General features: G+C 49.0%; 1 protein-coding gene across 1 annotated transcript in view; it reads left to right on the top strand.

Annotated features, from left to right (window-relative positions):
• The window catches only part of LOC149342230 (sodium-coupled monocarboxylate transporter 1-like), a 49,697-nt gene extending 39,327 nt beyond the window's left edge, over positions 1–10,370 (top strand). The window contains exons 14-16 of the mRNA XM_089542126.1: positions 129–232; positions 957–1,039; positions 9,353–10,370. Coding sequence (XP_089398252.1) covers positions 129–232; positions 957–1,039; positions 9,353–9,433 — 268 coding nt within the window. The 3' untranslated portion in view covers positions 9,434–10,370. The remainder of the gene's footprint in view (positions 1–128; positions 233–956; positions 1,040–9,352) is intronic.
• The last annotated feature ends 7,650 nt before the right edge of the window (positions 10,371–18,020 follow it).

Raw genomic sequence — 18,020 nt, forward strand, 5'->3', positions numbered from 1 at the left:
TGCGATGCCGCAGTACTTAACACATTAGACATGACTGAGAAGTTCCGCAGGCGCCAATGTAGCTACAGAGAGTAACAAAAGCCTTGCCTTTCCCTTCACCCACGTACACATACCCAACCTGTTAGCAGCCAGGGCAACGTGTTCCCGCTCTACCGGCTGTCCAGCTACTGGAGCGGACTAATCGCCGCTCTGCTCACCGTTGCCATTGGACTCACCGTGAGCGCAGTCACAGGTAAGAGTCCTTTTCTGTAAAAAATAAAAGAAAGAAAGAAGCGCGAAGCGAGTGGTGACATTACGGCGTGAAATGCTAAGCACGTTGAAAACGGTAGATTTCGTTACCAAAGAAGCCACTTTTATTCGAAATTTTTCTCGTGAGTCCGCTCCTCTCAGCCAGTCCAGTCCAGTCTAGCCCAGTCTAGAGTTTCTGTATAGATTCCCAGAGTAGCGCCAAGGGGAGGAAAGCGCGAGCAACTTCCGTCTCGGCTAGTTGGAGACACCTCCGCTGAGCCGTAACTGTGCCGCCAACCGTTATGAACGTAACTGAAGGAGAAATTGGCGCTGGCGTCAGCAGGGTGACATCGATACATCCACCCACTTCCCCTAGCGGGCTGCATAGCTCTCAGTGCTGAAGGGAACATGGAAGCAAGGTGGAGCCTAGAGAGGTTAGCATACTAATATGTTTTTTTTTTTTATGTATTATAGATGCATGCTCTTCCCCTGAAACCGTGATAGTGACTGCTTGTTTACAAATACCAAACAAAGCGTCTCTAGTGCGAAAGACCAGTCCTTATGGCAGCAGTGTGCTATAGATGACATCTCTCGATACTGATGTTCCATGTTCTTGCGACCCTTACTTACAAAAGTCACTGCTTTGTTGAAAACTTTACTGCTGCCGGCGATTTGCTTCACCAGGCAGTTTTGGCTCGACCAATTACTTTGTGTGCGTGCGCTCGCAGGCGGCAACAAGAACACTGCCAAACACATCCCGCTCACGAGCGAGGTCTTCCTCCGGTTGTGGGCGAAGCTGAAGCTGCTCAAGGTAAGCGCTCGTTGCAGGTGCCGGAGTGCCTCCCCCTTGGCCCACCAGATGCGATGGGAAGAATCACCTAGCGTCCATCACACATCCCAAGCATTACTATTTCTTGTTTCAAAGTAACACTTGTGCCAGCGAGTTTTCTGGAGGGCCGTCACCCTTTCCTTCCACTCACTGACAACAGCCTCGCAGAATCACGTGATCCCCTTCATGCAAATGAGATTGAAGCATTCCCTCTTTCGTATGCTGCCCATGAAGAATGCTGTACAAGGGCGCCCTACCATCTGTGGGTCATATGTGTCAGTACATGTGTTATTACAGTCATGTGGGATAATGGTTATACACCTGTAAGTTATATGAAACATGGGTGACAGGTCATACGGTTAGGGCTTTATGGTTATGGGTTATCGGTTTTATGGGTTATGTGCTACATAGGTATTGGTTATGGGTTACATAGTTATGGCTATATGGCTGCATGGTTGTAGGTGCTTGGGGAGCAGGGAGTGTTATTTATTTTCTTATTTTGGCTAGCCTGAGAACCAACCTTACTAAGTTTTTTCTCGTGCAATAACTCGCAGACCGATCCAGTTGGCTCGAGCACCCAGAGTAGCACTGCCGCTGACTCGCATGAACTACAAGTCATAGCGGGAAAAGTACGGAGAACATACCCCTGTGTAGGCAGCGGTCATTAGCGGTGCCCATTGTTACGCTGCTTCACACGGAGTCATGTGCACCACAAATAAAACACCACGACTGCCTGTCACTCGAGCCGACACGTCAATGCATTCTCCTCTGCGTTCAAGTGCTAACCGACCGGACCGCAAATGAGGAGTAGTACGTTTTAGCATGCCCTTATCGAATACCGCTACTGTTGGGCGCTGGCTGCGCCTACACGTATATAGCGAGCACTCCTCTAAAACGCTCCACCAACTGCGCATGCGCGCGCAACAAGTATACTTTCCAGGATAGCACCCAATGGGAGCGGTAACGCCAGCGATATACGGTAGCGGTAGGCTAGGAACATTCTGCTTTTACTTACCTGAACGCCCTTTTAACATCAACGAAAGCTCAAATCAACTTCGATCCTCTAGCTATTCTTTATTATTGCCCGTGGCCTGATGCTGACGTGTAGACTTGTATTTTGCTGCAAGAAAAGGTGGATAGTAGAATGGAAAAAGTTTGCAGTAGCGCGGATGTCACTGAGGTGCTTCATGATATTTATCATCTGGCAACCATGACATTGACTTAGAAGGAACTACCTTAGGTAGCTGGAGCGCTCAAGTGAACAGCCCAATTCTTGTTGCATCAAATGAGAGGGCATTCAATGTTACAATCGCTGCTAAGGCTTACACTGGAATGACATCTTGGCTCGTTCGTAGATTCCTAAAGGAATAAAGGTGGCGAGGAAATAATACCGACTCAGAGACGGGCGACTGCTGCCGGGCTGAGACGAAGCAAATGACAGTTTAGGGGGTGCCTGTGAAGGCCGATGGAAACTATAGAAATGTCTGGCGATATTCCCAATTTTCGAAGACGGAAGCCGGAAGTGAACAGTGGTGAAGTTTAGTGACGACTAAGAAGTGAAGTTCGCAATTCGTGGTATACAGTGGTCCAGGTACGTGCAAGATATGCCATCAAGGTTTCATGGCTGACCACTAGGCAAGGCAACAACGCGTGTACGGATTGTAGAAGGAATGGGCCTGCCAGAAGTACGTACCAGTGTCCACAAAAGTTTTCGGCACATGGAAACGACTGAAGTGCAGGAAGTGAGCGTTGTGCGCACCACTACCTTCAATATGAAGCAACGCCTTCAGGCAGCAAGGATTTATTGGTTTTGTACAGAGAAAATTGCGAAATTGGTTTTGAGGAAATTAAAGGCGCAGTAACACTCATTTCTCGGTGGACATCTCAACAGCGCCGTGAGGGAAGGGAGGAAGGTGGGAATGAAAGAGCAAAGAGAGAAAGAGCTGCCTTAGTTGAGCGCTCCGGTGTAATTTCGACCGGATGGGGATCTCCAACGTGAGCTGACATCGCGCAGCACACGGACACCTTTTGCGTTTCGCCTCCATCGAACGCGAAAATCTGTTATAGGGAGCTCAATAGAGGTGTGCTTCAGTGACCCGTCCCCACAGCCACGGGTGAGCGCGAAGGCGATGAAGGTAGCGCGAGGCGCGAAGGCTGTGGTCACGTGATGGTTCCCTGGGCTGCCTTCTTTGTGGCTCACAGCGGAGGCCACGCGAGGCGTGCAGCGTCTTCTCCATGGCAGACAGGGGACCGTAAGATCAGCCGTGGTCAACAGCCAAGACTTGGCGCGCTGTAAGCTTGAGAAGAAGCGTCGGCAAAGGCAAAATCCTGCCTTACATGAGAAGGAACGCCAGACCTTCACAGAGGATTCACGGTCAAGCCGAACATCGTTGCCAGATGAACGCAAGATATGTCCGCGAGTATCGCAAGCGTAAGAGGGAAGCATCTGACCTATCTGGTCCCTTGGTCTTAGCAGGGCCGTGGACAGAATCGCCGCCTGCTAAACTAGTGCTAACAGCGGCACTGCTTTGCGATGTACTGTGGGTGTTAAGCGGCACCTGTGGGGTTTACAAATGGGGGAGATAAAACCGTTCTCCCCGCTTAAGCGCGGCTGACCCAGTTCAAAACCGCGCGGACCCCACCCCGTGGTCGCGAGCGCTACCGAGCGCACGGCGACCACGGCGGGCCTTGCTCTGCGGGAACAAAGGAACGACACACTGGCTGACACAAACAAGGCATTTATTGCTATAACAACAATAACGCCAGCTAGCAACAAAATACACTGAGGAATCGAGGATGTCCGACTCACCAGCACGGTTACGAGCGAACGTTCGCCCACGCTAGGGCAAGAGGGAAGCTCCGAGGCCAGACGGGACGAGCTGAGGGGAACATGTTTCCACACGAGGTCGCCCGTGGCGAAAAGCGGAGCTGTGCGCGTGAACGACCACACGCTTCCCGGTCCCGAGCAAAAGAGAGCCCGTCTCTCCCCCCGCGCGCGCAGCAAAACACCATCCGTGGTGTCGCTGCGACGCGAGCACCCTCCCCTGTTAGTTAAAGAAGGGGAGTGCGTTGCAGGAAAGCGAACCACGGGGATACGAGTGCATCCCCACATCCCCCCAACCTTAAATAGACCCACGCGCCTGCAAGTTACATGCTATGGAGGAGTCTCCTGGTCTTCATGCACTTGAGGCAGGTCTTGCAGCGGAGGTCACGCCGACAGCGTGCACGCAGTCTTCCGCGGTATTCCGAAGGCGGCGTGAAGGTCTCCGCTGGGACGACTCGCATGGCCCGCGGACTACGTGTTCGCAGGCCCGCGAAGAGTAGGGCCGGTTGACCACTGGAGGCCAGGATTCTGCAGTAGTCGCCAGGGTAACAGCAGCCAGAGGTGGCTGCTGTCTGGTCTCGCCACGGCTGCCCCGGATGGATGTGCCGCACAGGATACAGGCCGCTCCGTCGCAGCAGGCGGCAGCGAGACGATGTGCACAGGACAGCAAACCGGAGTCGCTCCACTGGATCTACAAAATTTCCGAAACACACTCCGCATGCCTTTAACGTAGGTCACGGGAGGGGAAACGGCGTACAAAAGGGCCTCGTGGCTCAATGCTCAACTCGCTAGCAAAACGTGTCGGGCGGCTGTGCAACGCAAAGTTCGAGTGAACAAAGCCCTTTCTTGAGTTGAACGAGACTGCTCAGTTCATGCGAGGTTCAAAAAATGGCTGAGGCTTAACTTGGTTAACCCTGGTCAGATCCGAAGCATATTGATGGCTAGGCTTGGTAATACATGGCTTTCCTTGGTTGAATACTTGGTCATTTTAATACAACCACTAGAAGTCTTCGTCGTGGGGGAAGACTACGGCATTTTTACAGCGGAACGCCGACTAACCCCGAGACGCGCGTTGGGTGAGCGCCTGGATTGCCACGGAAGCCGCGTCCGCCTGCCCGGTGGAGCGAGCGTTTCACCTACACCGAGTGTGAACGCGCGTTCGAAATGCGCGGGAGTGTGACGTCACCATACCACGTGATTCACACGGCGTGCAACCGCAGCGACGGCACAAGTTGGAGCCCCGTTTCTCCACTGTCGTGACGTCATCGTGTCACGTGGTGTGACGTCATGTATCACGTGATTTGGAGGCGCACAACCACAGCGACGGCGCGAGGTGGGCCCCCGTTTATCCACTGTCGTGACGTCATCGTGTCACGTGGTGTGACGTCATGTATCACGTGATTTGGAGGCGCACAACCACAGCGACGGCGCGAGGTGGGCCCCCGTTTCTCTACTGTCGTGACGTCATCGTGTCACGTGGTCTGACGTCATGTATCACGTGATTTGGAGGCGCATAACCACGGTGAAGGGCTGAAGTGGTAGCTAAAGTAGTATGCTTCGCATAAAAAAAAACGGGTGGGGCAGCAAAGTGCGCCCCCTCTCAACACCACGGTCCAGTGGTCGTGTCACTTTTGATATGGTGCAGGAAGCTCTTAAAAAGCCTTAGGCCTCACTGCCATTGTGACGGTCGACGACCCCCCAAAAAAGAAAGACCCCAAAAGGGTTTCGTGCGCGCAGCCGCGAGGAGACATCAGCTTTGTGGGGTGGTCCTCCTCGCTCACTGCACAAAGCAGCTTCTGAGCGGCCGGCGCCCACCGTATCGGACGGTGTCGGAGCGCCCGGTGCCGAGCTGCAATACCAGCGAGCTCGTAGCGGCACCCGTGGCTCCAGGCCACCCGGCTCCCGGAGCCGCGACTCCCAGAGTCGAAAAAGAGACAGCGAGAAAATATATACAGAAAAATCGGACCACCCACGCGGCTTCCGTACTCGCTTTGGGCTCGGCAACTCCGCGGGCGCTAGGCCTCGCGCTGGCTCGATGCGGACCAAGTGGTTCTTACGAAGAAACTCCAGGAAAAACTTGACAAAAAAGACATGCTGAGCATGTCGAAAAGTTCAAACATGCTGAAGCGCAATACACCTCGCACTCAAGAAAGCATGCCGCAGGTTCTAGCGATCAAAATTCACACTAGGCCTACCACTTGTCAAATCCGGAGAAAGCGTTCCTCGAACCGAACAGACAGTCGTCCAATGTACCAAGAGCAGGCCCCACGTTGGGCGCCAGATGTGGGGTTTTAAAATTGGGGGGAGATAAACACGTTCTCCCCGCTTAAGCGCGGCTGACCCAGTTCAAAACCGCGCGGACCCCACCCCGTGGTCGCGAGCGCTACCGAGCGCACGGCCACCACGGCGGGCCTTGCTCTGCGGGAACAAAGGAACGACACACTGGCTGACACAAACAAGGCATTTATTGCTATAACAACAATAACGCCAGCTAGCAACAAAATGCACTGAGGAATCGAGGATGTCCGACTCACCAGCACGGTTACGAGCGAACTTTCGCCCACGCTAGGGCAAGAGGGAAGCTCCGAGGCCAGACGGGACGAGCTGAGGGGAACATGTTTCCACACGAGGTCGCCCTTGGCGAAGAGCGGAGCTGTGCGCGTGAACGACCACACGCTTCCCGGTCCCGAGCAAAAGAGAGCCCGTCTTCCCCCGCGCGCGAGCGGTAAACACGCCATCCGTGGCGCTGGTGTCGCTGCGACGCGAGCAGCCTCCCCTGTTAGTTAAAGAAGGAGAGTGCGTTGCGGGAAAGCGAACCACGGGGAGGCGAGTGCATCCCCACACACCTTAGCCATTAACGTTCTTTTTTTTGTGTGTGGCTCCCGTGCTCCAGAAAACATGCAGCTATCAGTACGTTGGATGCAGGAAACAACTGGGCAGGAGTACAAACATGAGAAGAGAGTAACGAAAGCTTTGGAGCTTTACGCGTACACATCACTAAAACAAAAGCGAGAAAGATAAGCCTTCTTCTTGCAACAATAAATGGGCATCACCTTAGAAATCAGAGACAATAGGTCTGCTTTTGGATGCGTGATCCTATTAGGGATGAGTCTTATTCGGTACCGAACGCATGGTGTCTAAGATGTTACGTCAGCGCGCTGTGAGATTTTTATCGTGATAGCGCTAAGAATCCTTTTCAGCGAAAAACCAGGCGTCGCCGTCGTCGGCGGTGTGAGTAAAAGAAGCAACCTAGGTGGGCCACCTAGGTCGCGTGACTTTGTGACGTCATCACAACCTGCCCACCAGGTTGTCAATACACAGCCCACCGTGGCGCGTGACTGTTAAATTAGTGACTGGTCGCTAGAGGTTGCTCGCGAAGGTCAACCTGGGTCTCACAAGCCCCAACGGTGGCTGCGTTAGAAAGAGCCACTTGGCGGGGCACCGGCGCATCGCTTAACCGCTGCAGCACTGCGCCAGTAGTGGTACGAGGACTCCCAGCGACCTGTGAATGTTATGTATAGAATGAGCAATCCCTCATATATTGGCATTAACCTATTAACGCGACCGCGTCATACCTTCAAGGCGGAGCTTAAGTGTTACCTTCATTTTTTTGCGACTGGATAGTCCGATGAGAGGCATGAGGATGCGTATGCTGCTTTCAAGCTTTTTCCTACCTCTTGAAGATTGCATCTCTCTGCCGCACTATCGCATGGCCATGCTTTATTCGTTACCTACTGTACCAGCAAACGTGTAGTTCTGAGTATTATCCTTGCACGTCCGGCAAGGATAAACGTAGTGGTACGTGTCTCGTTGGACTATGAACCCTCCATATCCCTTCGAGACTCTACTGGAAGGAATGATCAGCCTGCAAGCTCAAACTCCATTCTTCCTCCAAGATTACAACAATGCTTAACGAATCGGAAAGGAGGCAGCAGCCAGCTCTAGGCGGCAAAGTAGAAGGTGTGAGCACGTCCGTTAATCTTCAACTTCCGAGGAGTTACCACTGTCCTTGCCATTAGCTTCCGTTATTTCCTTTGCCCTTCCTCTTCCTCCTGGAGGGTTCGATCCCGGCTGCGGCGGCCGAATTTCGATGAAGGCGAAATTCTAGAGGCCCGTGTACTGTGCGATGTCAGTGCACGTTAAAGAACCCCAGGTGGTCGAAATTTCGGGAGCCCTTCACTACGGCGTCCGAGCCTGAGTTGCTTTGGGACGTTAAACCCCAATAAACCAAACCAAAACCACCTTCCTCCTGAAGTACTGGCTTCATTCGGACTCGGCGGATGACCAACGGTCCTCAGTGGAGCAGGAGCTCTTTTTCTCGGGGACCAAGTACTAGCCTCAAATAAAGATCTTTTTTCCTCCTCCTTCAAAAAAGTTAGCGCCCACTTGTGCTGGTTTCATGAACCATGGAATTTGAACACCTCGACAGAAAAAAAAAAAAAAGAAGTAACCAAGCATGAGAATTACGCCGCAGACATGCGCGACATGTACCGAACAGCAGCCCTACTTACCTAAGCCAAGTATAATCACCGGAAGAAGGCTCTTTCGAAGGTCGCACTAAAATCTTGTTCCCGGACAGTAGCAGCACATTTCTTGCACACCTATATGCTCCGCGGCAATTTTTTCTGGCAATGCAGTGGAAATAATGGAGCCGTAACACTCCCCCTCTTTCTACGCGGCGGTGTATCGTCCCTGCTTGCAGTTATTCGTTTTCTATACATCGCATATTCTCATTATTCGTTATTTAAGGCATATTTCTAATGAAATTGGTTAATTTCAGCGTTATGAGCTTAAGGACGAAATAATTTTCTTGATTAAAATGGATTTGGTAGGCAAGTATTGTTACAAGAAGCTCCCATAAATGGCGCCAGCTACCCTAGCGACGGAGTGAAGCTGCCGTGCAGGAAGCAGTTAACGCGCCAGGCCAGGCGTACTGGCGCATCGTCGTGTGGCCGAACTATTTGGTGGAGTGACGCAGTTAAGAAGGCTCCGCCCTGCAGTTCTCCCTTCTTTGTAAAGGAAAGCTGTCGCCTAGTATCAGCAATGGCCGCGTCGTGATCTTGCGATAAGTTAAACAACAATCTCAGTATCTAAATTCTAAGACGACGATTCACTAGTGAGAAGAGCATGGCAGTGATCTCAAATTGAGGAGTGACTCCACCAACGCTGCTAGGCTATTGTGCCATAGGCTTTGGTATCAGAAAGGGACTTGATACATACGGTTAATATTTCGCCGAATCACGAATGCTCCCACCTGTTACCAACAAACGTATTCGTGCGTGGATGCGCCTAGTCTCCACCTTATAGATCTGCTCAAGAAATCTGCTCAAGTTAGAGCAAATATGGTCATTTAGCGTCCGAAACGACCTTTTAGATGAAGCTGTTGGATCCTTTACCATTTCTTGCTATCTGAAGTGTTTTAATGGCAACACACCTGACCAGCACTCAGTAACTCCCTCTCTTCATTGCAGGAGCCTGAAGAAGAAAAAGCGCAGCAGGAGCCACTCAGAGTTCTCAGCGTCGCCGATATGGAGATGGCGCCCATAGCCTAATGCGGGACGTCACACAGGCTTGGGCCTTAGGTTGACTGTCCTCGGAAGTGCTTACTGGACAGCGCAGAGGAACAGTTGAGCAAAACGTTGCGTGCGATATCACTTAGACAGGATATTTATACCGTGCACGTTTTGATTTTTCTGCGTTTTGTGCCGTACGTACCTGCATTTTAACGTTTCAATCCCCATTTTTGTATTACGCCAATGCAGTGTTAATGTGCTGTCAGTCAAACTGTGAGGTCAAACTTTGTTTTCGTCCCCTAAATTACTTTTATCGTCTCTACTTAGTCCGGCTAGAGTCAACTCGAGTTCCAGACAGTGTCAGACGTCACGCGTTAAGAAGCAGTATTGCCGGACCTTGAAGCGCATAACCTGCGTTGTGGGCATAGCACGAAGCGAGCTCACTCTACTGGAGCACTGATAGCGAGAAATTTTACAAATCATGCAAGCTGTCACAAAATCCACTGGTTGCGAACGAAAACGTCAATAGCTTGCGGGAAAACCAGTGAACGTTTTGAAGCGTAAAGGAAATGCAACTGTCAAGTTTTAAAGAAAAATTTTCATTTGTGTGTTTAGTCGTATGTAGGAGCTCGCCATGCGTAAAAAGTGCCCGGACTTAATATAAAGCATCTGTTCAAGCTGTGTTATGTTCTACGAATAAAACGAACGAGCGGAAGTTGACTGCGCTGAGAGCATGCGGCCGAAACGAGGCCGACAAAGCAATGCGGCCGGAAAAGGCACGTGTACACGAAGAAGCTAGAAAGAACAACTAAAATGAAAGCTTCAAGGAGGGTGGAAGCAAACATGTCGTATGACGAGAACTACGCGCGCAAAAAAAGTGCACACTAAATACCGCCGAAAGCGTCTCAGGTGAAAATATTTCAGGAAAATTGCCGAGGCAAATGCGGATGAATGTGTTGCTTGCTTCCCAAAGACAACCTCGAGGGAATAAAGGGCGAACATCAATTATGACCATTTGTCTGATGATTCACTCATAAGCAGCAGCAGCCTGACTACGCCCACTCCAGGGCGAAGGCCCTTTTCTCTCCAATTAACCCTGTCCTTTGCTAGCTGCGCCCACAGTGTCCCCGCAAACTTCTTAATCTCATCCGCCCACCTAACTTTCTGCCGCCCCCTGTCACGCTTGCCTTCTCCGTATAGGTCACGGAACAGATCACGCTGTACGGTGCGAACCGATCAGCTTAGCTGGCCGATGCACGAGAGCAGCTGCAGCGGATCGTGATCGGCTGCGGTGATATCATAGTGCTCTTGTGTTACACTGCAACAGATGCTCGCGCTGTGCACTGCACATCGTCGTCTTCATCAACTTCCATCTGCAGCGCGAACAGACCAGATAAGCTTAACCTCGATCAGAGCTTGACCTCAGTCTAATATCGTCGTCAGACGTGCCCATGACCCATAACAGCAAAACCATAAGCCAACGAGGCTAAACACACGCTTTCGCACGTCTACGCAATTTAACTACGGAAAAACTCCGCCACTTTTTTAGGCCACCAATCTTCCCATTGCATTTTATATCATCTACCGCAAATTCATTCACATTACCTTTCTTATTTTGGTCACTCCATGTCAAACGTAACAGAGTTTGCGCTGGACCCCTCCGACCTTGCCCGTAAAATTTTGTGGCCCTTTATTGAACGGTTTGAAGTAATTCCTTAATAATTTTGGGGAAAAGAATTTTGTGGCCATGTTACAGCCTTCTGAATTTCTCAGACGAGTGCAGAAGTTGGTCTCACTGAAACATTTGCACAAAATCAAATATTTTTCTTTTGCGCTCGAAAAGTTTTTAGAGCTAATGCATAAGCATTGGGATATTTTATCGCACAGTAGGAAAATGTTTAGCACAAAGTTATTGTGTTGTTTTAGTTCCTTATTTTTCCCAAAGATACGCCGTTTTTTCTATTATTTTTTTAATACTGTTTCGCGACATTGGTGAGCAACATGATATGTTTCGGCACTTCTCTATAATATTTAATATCTCATTAAATGGTTTAAACATTATTACAACACAATATATTTCATAAAAAAGCTGGACTCAGAAAGGGTGTGTTGTGCCATGTTTTCGGCCATTTATTCCACACAGCGGTGTTCCTAGTAAAAATATGAAATGCAGCCCAATTTATAGCTAGTTACATTGAAACTTCTCTCAGCCATTTATATCGGCCACTTTATTTTGTTTTAAGCGAGAAAAAAAAATTCAAGCTCGGCGCCACGCCTCGAGCCACGGTTGCCCCGTACTGCCGCTGCACTGCAGAACACGGCCGTGGCGACACGCCGCACTATGCCAAGACGCGGTGGACTGGAAGCTGCCTATAAGCACTGTCGCCGATCGCTTCGTTCAGTTTCTGGGCCTGCAGTAAATTTCGACCGTTCCCGGAAGCAGCTCGCGAGATTAGCCAATAGCGGGAAGCTTTGCGGGCCGCGTAACTTCATATCCAGTTATTTTGCGAATGAAGTATATTTCTAGCGCGGTTTCAGCGAACAAGCTGTCGACCAGGTTCATGGTGACAACGTTCGCTTCGTCTCAGATAGACCAGTGGAGGCGCTGCCATGAGCCATGCATAGAAACAGCGCAGTAAATTCCTGGTAGGAGCAGTTGAAAAAGATTGGTCGGTTCATTGCATTTACCGTCCCAAAGCGAATCAGGCTACGAAAAACGCCCTAATGGAGGGCTCCGGAAGTTTTGACCACCTAGGTTTCTTTACTGTGCACTGAAATCGCACAGCATACGCGCGCGGCTTAGCATTTCGCCTCCATAGAAATGCGACCGCCGTGGCCAGGTTCGAACCCGCGTCTGTAGGGTCAGCAGCCGAGCAACATAATTACTGAGCCGCCGCTGCGGCTTGCAGAAAAAGTAAGGACGTTCCAGTCTATATCTTGGTCAGTTCTTCGTAGTTTCAGCACCATAAAATGTAGTTTAACGCCACTGCGCTCGTGTATTATCAAAGAGATTTTCATTGTCGTTTTTGCCTATTCTTATGCTGTTTAGTCTTAAAAAATGTGGGCTACTAGAGGAGTCATAAATTATTGAGAACGCGAGACGACTGAATGTTTAAGCAGCAGCAACCGATACTACACTGAAAACGCGCTGTTCTATAGCCAAGGCGCGGCTTCGTGCTGGTGTGCCGCTGGCACACCCGCGGCTACGCCGCGTCTCGGAGAACACAGCCTCGTGCAATTACCGTTTCATCTGTGGTCTAACATACTGTTATAGCCGCAGGGTAACTGAAATATGATGGCTCACCTATACACGACGATTTCCAAAAGCCGCAGATTGACTTGCTTGCATAGATTCTTGTGTTGTCTCCATCACCACTGCCGAAGTCACGAAGTAGCTGACGTCTTACAGACAGCGCGTAGCCTACTAAAGCCTCCTTGATGCGCCGCTATCAGAACACCGTCTTTATGCTGCCTAGCGATCGGCCTGTGAAGCTGTGGTGACGAGATAATTTCGTTTCTCTACGTCATGCCTACTCAGCCACTGCGATTAAGCCGTCGCGACGGTAGTCATGGCGGTTTGGACCGATTTTTATTTTTCAACCCATGCACAGGCTTCGTTGCCGACACGGAGCCCCCTGGAGCACTCTTATCTCTTTAATGTTTGCTGCAACGCGCCTCTCGGGCATCGTATGACTCACGGGAACCGGAGAAAGCATGACGAGCAGTGCAGTGGCGGTACGGGGCAAGAATGGCTCGAGGTGCGCCGCCAAACTTCAAACAAATTTTTGTTGCTTAAAAAGGGCTCCGAAAAAAGTCGCTTACAGAAGTTTCTATGGGACTACTTATCAATTGGGCTACATTTCACGTTTTTACTAGGAACAGCTCTGCGAAATTCATGGAAGAAAAAAACATGGCACAACACACTCTTTCCAAGTTCAACATTATTTTTTTCTGAAATATATTGTGTTTTAATTACGTTTCAAACCATTTAATGAGATAGTAAATATTATAGAGAAGCGCCGAAACATAAGATGTTGCTCACCAATATTGCGAAACAGTATTAAAAAAATAGAAAAAAATGGTGTTTCTGGGTGAAAATAATGAATGAGAACAAAACAAAAACTTTGTGTTAAAATTTTTTTTGCTGTGAGGTAAAATACCACGATGCTTACAGTATCCCTAAAAACTTTTGGAGCGCAAAAGTAAAATGTGATTTATTTATGAATATTTCAGTGAGACCCACTTCCGCACTTCTCTGAGAAATTCAAAGGATTGTTGCATAGCAGAACTTTTTCCCCAAAAGTTATTAAAGGTAATTACTTTAAACCGTTCAATAAAGAACCACATATGTTAGAGACAAAACCGGAGGGGCTCCAGCGCAAACTCTGGTACGTTTGGAGTAGAATAACCCATTTCTAAACCTTATGGACCTAAGGAGCGTGACTGTGCCTGTAACGACATCACGATGGTTACTGCCACTTCCTAGCAACATATTGCCATCTAGTGGTGACGGTAGTCCAGCATGCAGTAAGAAATAAAGCTACAAGGACTTCTAAAAGAAACTCTATTGGGTGGACCTGCGCCCACAAGCCTGAATGACTCGGCGGCGGCAACTAACGTACTCGGCGGTTTTCGAACAAAATGCCTGCAATTCTTGGGCGCGCTACATTTAAACCTAGCAAGGAACCTCCAGGGTAAGTAACCAAAAAGAAACTACAAGAATCTGGACAGATGTGGAAGAAGTTGCGCGTGGCCGCGATTAATCGAGATAAGCCTGGTCGCATCTCGCGTCGCAAACAGAACGAACTAGCAGTACACAGATTCCCCCCAGTAGGTTAATTTCTTTTTAAGGGTTTCGCACACATAGCACGTATGCCATCTTCTTGGTTAAATTTTTTTGCAGCTTCGCGTTCTCGGACACACTGACCTAGCATGAAAGAGTGGGCCGTTGCCTCTTGAAATTTTATAGAAAGATTACTTCCTGCTTTTCTTTTTAGAGTCTGCATTTTTAATATTTAATTTATCTAGTTCTTGTCATCTGCGTTCTGTGTTAGCTTTTAGAGCACTTATATCTTCGTCCTGGTATCTGGAAACTCACTGGCTAATTTTATAGTTCTGTTTTCCCACTGTGAGTGAACGCTTTTTCGGTACAAGTATTAAAATACCTAAGCCGTCCACCTGTTATCGTCAAATCCCTCATGCGCTCACTGAATATTTTACTGCGAACTTCTCGTGCTTTAAACGGTGTCCAGCTCATGTAGCCCTGTACTGCCTCATTTGTGGTCCTGCTGTAGTATTGTTTTTACCTCATTAGTGGAATTGTTTAATATCATCAAACTTGGCTCGATTGAACTAAAATGAAAGCTTATAGCGTCTCTTTCGTCTCAACAAGTATTAACCATGCAGTCTGAAAATCTTCGACCATTCCACCTAGTTTCTACGCGAACTTATAATCTATATTACTTTTTTTGCAACCTACTTTACATATTTATGATATCATTTATGAACAGTTGCGGTGATAATGGACAAGCCTGCCTTACACACCTCAACTATTGTCGCGCTCCTTATTCCTTGGCATGCCATTTAAACTTTATTATTTTGCTATATTTCCTGCAGCAATTTTATCATCTCATGACTAATAACTTCATCTTTGAGTATGCTCCACAGGAGCTCCCTATTTACGCTCTCATACGCAGCGCTTAATCCAGGAAGGCTAAATATAAATGTCTGTTTTCCACTTTAGCTGTTTAAATACGTTAGTTAAGCAAAAAGAGGCTATCATCTAAGCGCCTACCTTTTCTGAGCCCATTATGAAGTCCTACCAGTATATGATTACTTTCTATTCATGTCTGGGCATCATCAGCTGGTGACATCTGTCGTCCGCCAATAGCGAACACCGCCTAACTGAATGGGAATATTTTCATTTGTAACTGAGAAAAAACTAAAGATTCCCATTAAATGGTTCCCGAAGGTGTTGCTTATTCCACCTACTCGTTCGTAACCATATTTAAGAAAAGCCTTCTCGCGCTCGCACCGAAGGATTTTGACACCGATAGGAAATAAATAGAGTATACCAAAATCAAATTCCTGGCATAGTTTTCGATGCTCAGCGCCATACAGAACGTGGAAGCAGCCGAACTAGAAGTGCTTGTCCATAATTCCTGGGCAACCATCTCTTCCCAGATATTTTACATTGATGCAGTGCTCTCATGTTTCCTTTCTGCATCGGAGAAGAATATATGATATGTAAAGCTCACCTGGAGCAGCGATGTGTCCTCGTCCGATATTGGCGCGGACTAGACCATGAACCTGACCAAAAAGCAGCATGATCATCGTTCTCTGCTTCCTAATTAATGTTCTGCTCAGAAGTTTTCTTGTGACCATTAAACACGGCGAAAATTAATTGCAGAAACCACAGGGCAAGTAAGTGCGCAATCGCCTGAGTAACGATCGCTAAGCAGTGAACACCCTTGCCCAGATGCATCGACCTATATTATTGCATTTTCCTGACTGCGAAGTATTTCGTTATATCGTACAAAACGGCCCCCGTCCCCTCATTGTAAGGCTCTTCCGGACCCTTAGGTATGTAAATAAAAAGCAAAACTTAAAATATGCGTGGGCACTGAGCTCCAGATAAGCCATTTGTGCACTTGGTCCGGTGGTTACTGAGACGTCGAGAAAGAAAGCTTTTAATAAAAAACATATTTGCCGGCGTTTACCCTTGTGGTAATGGAATTTCAGTCACACTTGAGTTGGAGCGAAATGTCGATGCCAGTCCTAGTGTTTAGTAAATGTGTGTTAGTGTGTGTGGTGCGTGTGTGTTCGAGGGTCAGGGCAGTGGTGGTGTAGGGGTGCGGTAGGCCCCACGCTCAGTCATGTATCGCCACTCATACATCCATACAGGGCGGGCGTCTGCCGTGACAAGCGCGACGAGATAAACGAGAGAGAAGTGGACGGTGAAAAAGAGCAATGCGCGAACGACGCCGCAGCCGCCGACGACGACGTGATTTCGCCGAACCTCCTATATACAGCTCTCGCTGCAAAACAGGAATCTTAGGCAGCTTTTTAGAAACCGCCGACACACTGAGTAGGAGGTAGCACAGGCGTACTCACTGTTCTGCAAATGATGAGAGTCAAGCCAGCCAGACGCATGCCGAGGCAAGGCCCGATCGAAAGACGCAGCTAAGGACGAAAAGACAGCTATCAAGATTGAAATGGAAAAGGGTTCACTCACCTGCAGCCAGATGTCAGCGATATTCTTGTCTCAGGGGCTTGGGGCTTGAACTCCATGGGCGCTGAGTCAGTGCACTGAGCTGTAAGAGTTCAAAAAATGCATCATGACAATAGGCAAACCTTAAAGGCGATTGCACTCTTCAATGAGGGCATTTCCACTTCAGAGCCTTGCCGACATCGGAAGCCTACACACGACCAACTGCCGAGACGATGTCCCGCGGTATTCATTCTCAGAAAATTTCCCAAAGTACGAATTTGTACGCCGGCAAGTGCAGCGTTTTTCAAAAGTCCCCTGGCCACAAGGTCGGCTGCTGAGCCGCAGAGTAAGGCTTTCTGTGGCACTTTAACTACTCACCTCTAGATATTCTGAGCTCAGGAGCTACAATACCACTCGTGCTGCCAGCATCCACGGTGATATGGAGACTTGCGACTTAGATTTTACAAGCAAGGAGTACAAACGTCCGTATCACCGTCATCGTCGTGATACAAGTATGTTCATCACGGTCTAAGCCCTTTCCCGCTGATCGCCGATTAGTCCTGTACGGCGCCAGCCGTGTCCACTCGAAGAGAACGAATTCGCTAATCGCATGTCTCTACACCTAACTCTGCCGTCTCCGGAAGCGTTTCACTTCACTTGGAATACTTGTATTTGGGCGTGTTGGTTCATAACTTTTCAGGAGGACGCAGGGGCGCAATAAAAGACACGGACATAGAAGTAGACATGGACGAGCGCTCGTCCCTGTCTACTTCTATGTCCGTGTCTTTTATTGCGCCTATGTGTCCACTTGGAATCCACCTGCTACTTTACTTTAAATCACCATAGGTTCTGCCCATGTCCATTTCCTCCTACTGATTTTTACTGTATAGATGTCCATTTTAATTTGTCCTTTAATACGTGGCGGTAGTGGCGCAAATAAATTGGTGCTATAGCTTACGAGAAAGCTCCTTAACCATACCTCGTCTGAGCTTAGCCCTCGGTATGGCATGCCAGGTCCGACGTTAGTACCATATTGTTGCGCGTATACCTGTGACCGGAGAGCAAGCTCCAATTCCTTTCAGTCGAACTTCGCGACGCTTAGCAGTGAACTCTAATTGAATGCCACGCAGGTCGGTCCAGATACCTGGAGGAATAAGATAACAGCACAACGCTGCGCCTCTCGCAAGCGCTCGCTTAACTCCGTCGCTTGCACTCCCTATACGTGAGCAAACGCAGATAACAGCACTCACCCGAAGATGTGCGTGCCTTTACGCTCGCTTGCTGTGGTTCTTTCTTTTTACTCCCTTCGCATTTGTATTATCCCGAGCTGCGCGTCACTTGCACAATCGTTTACCAAAGGTCGCTAGAGAGCTCGAGCGCGATACAAAGGCTTTCTTTCGCACTCTCCACTGGAAC

The sequence above is a fragment of the Amblyomma mixtum genome, chromosome 5 (assembly GCF_055824585.1).
Source record: "Amblyomma mixtum isolate Tamu chromosome 5, ASM5582458v1, whole genome shotgun sequence".
Classification (NCBI taxonomy): Eukaryota; Metazoa; Arthropoda; class Arachnida; order Ixodida; family Ixodidae; genus Amblyomma; species Amblyomma mixtum.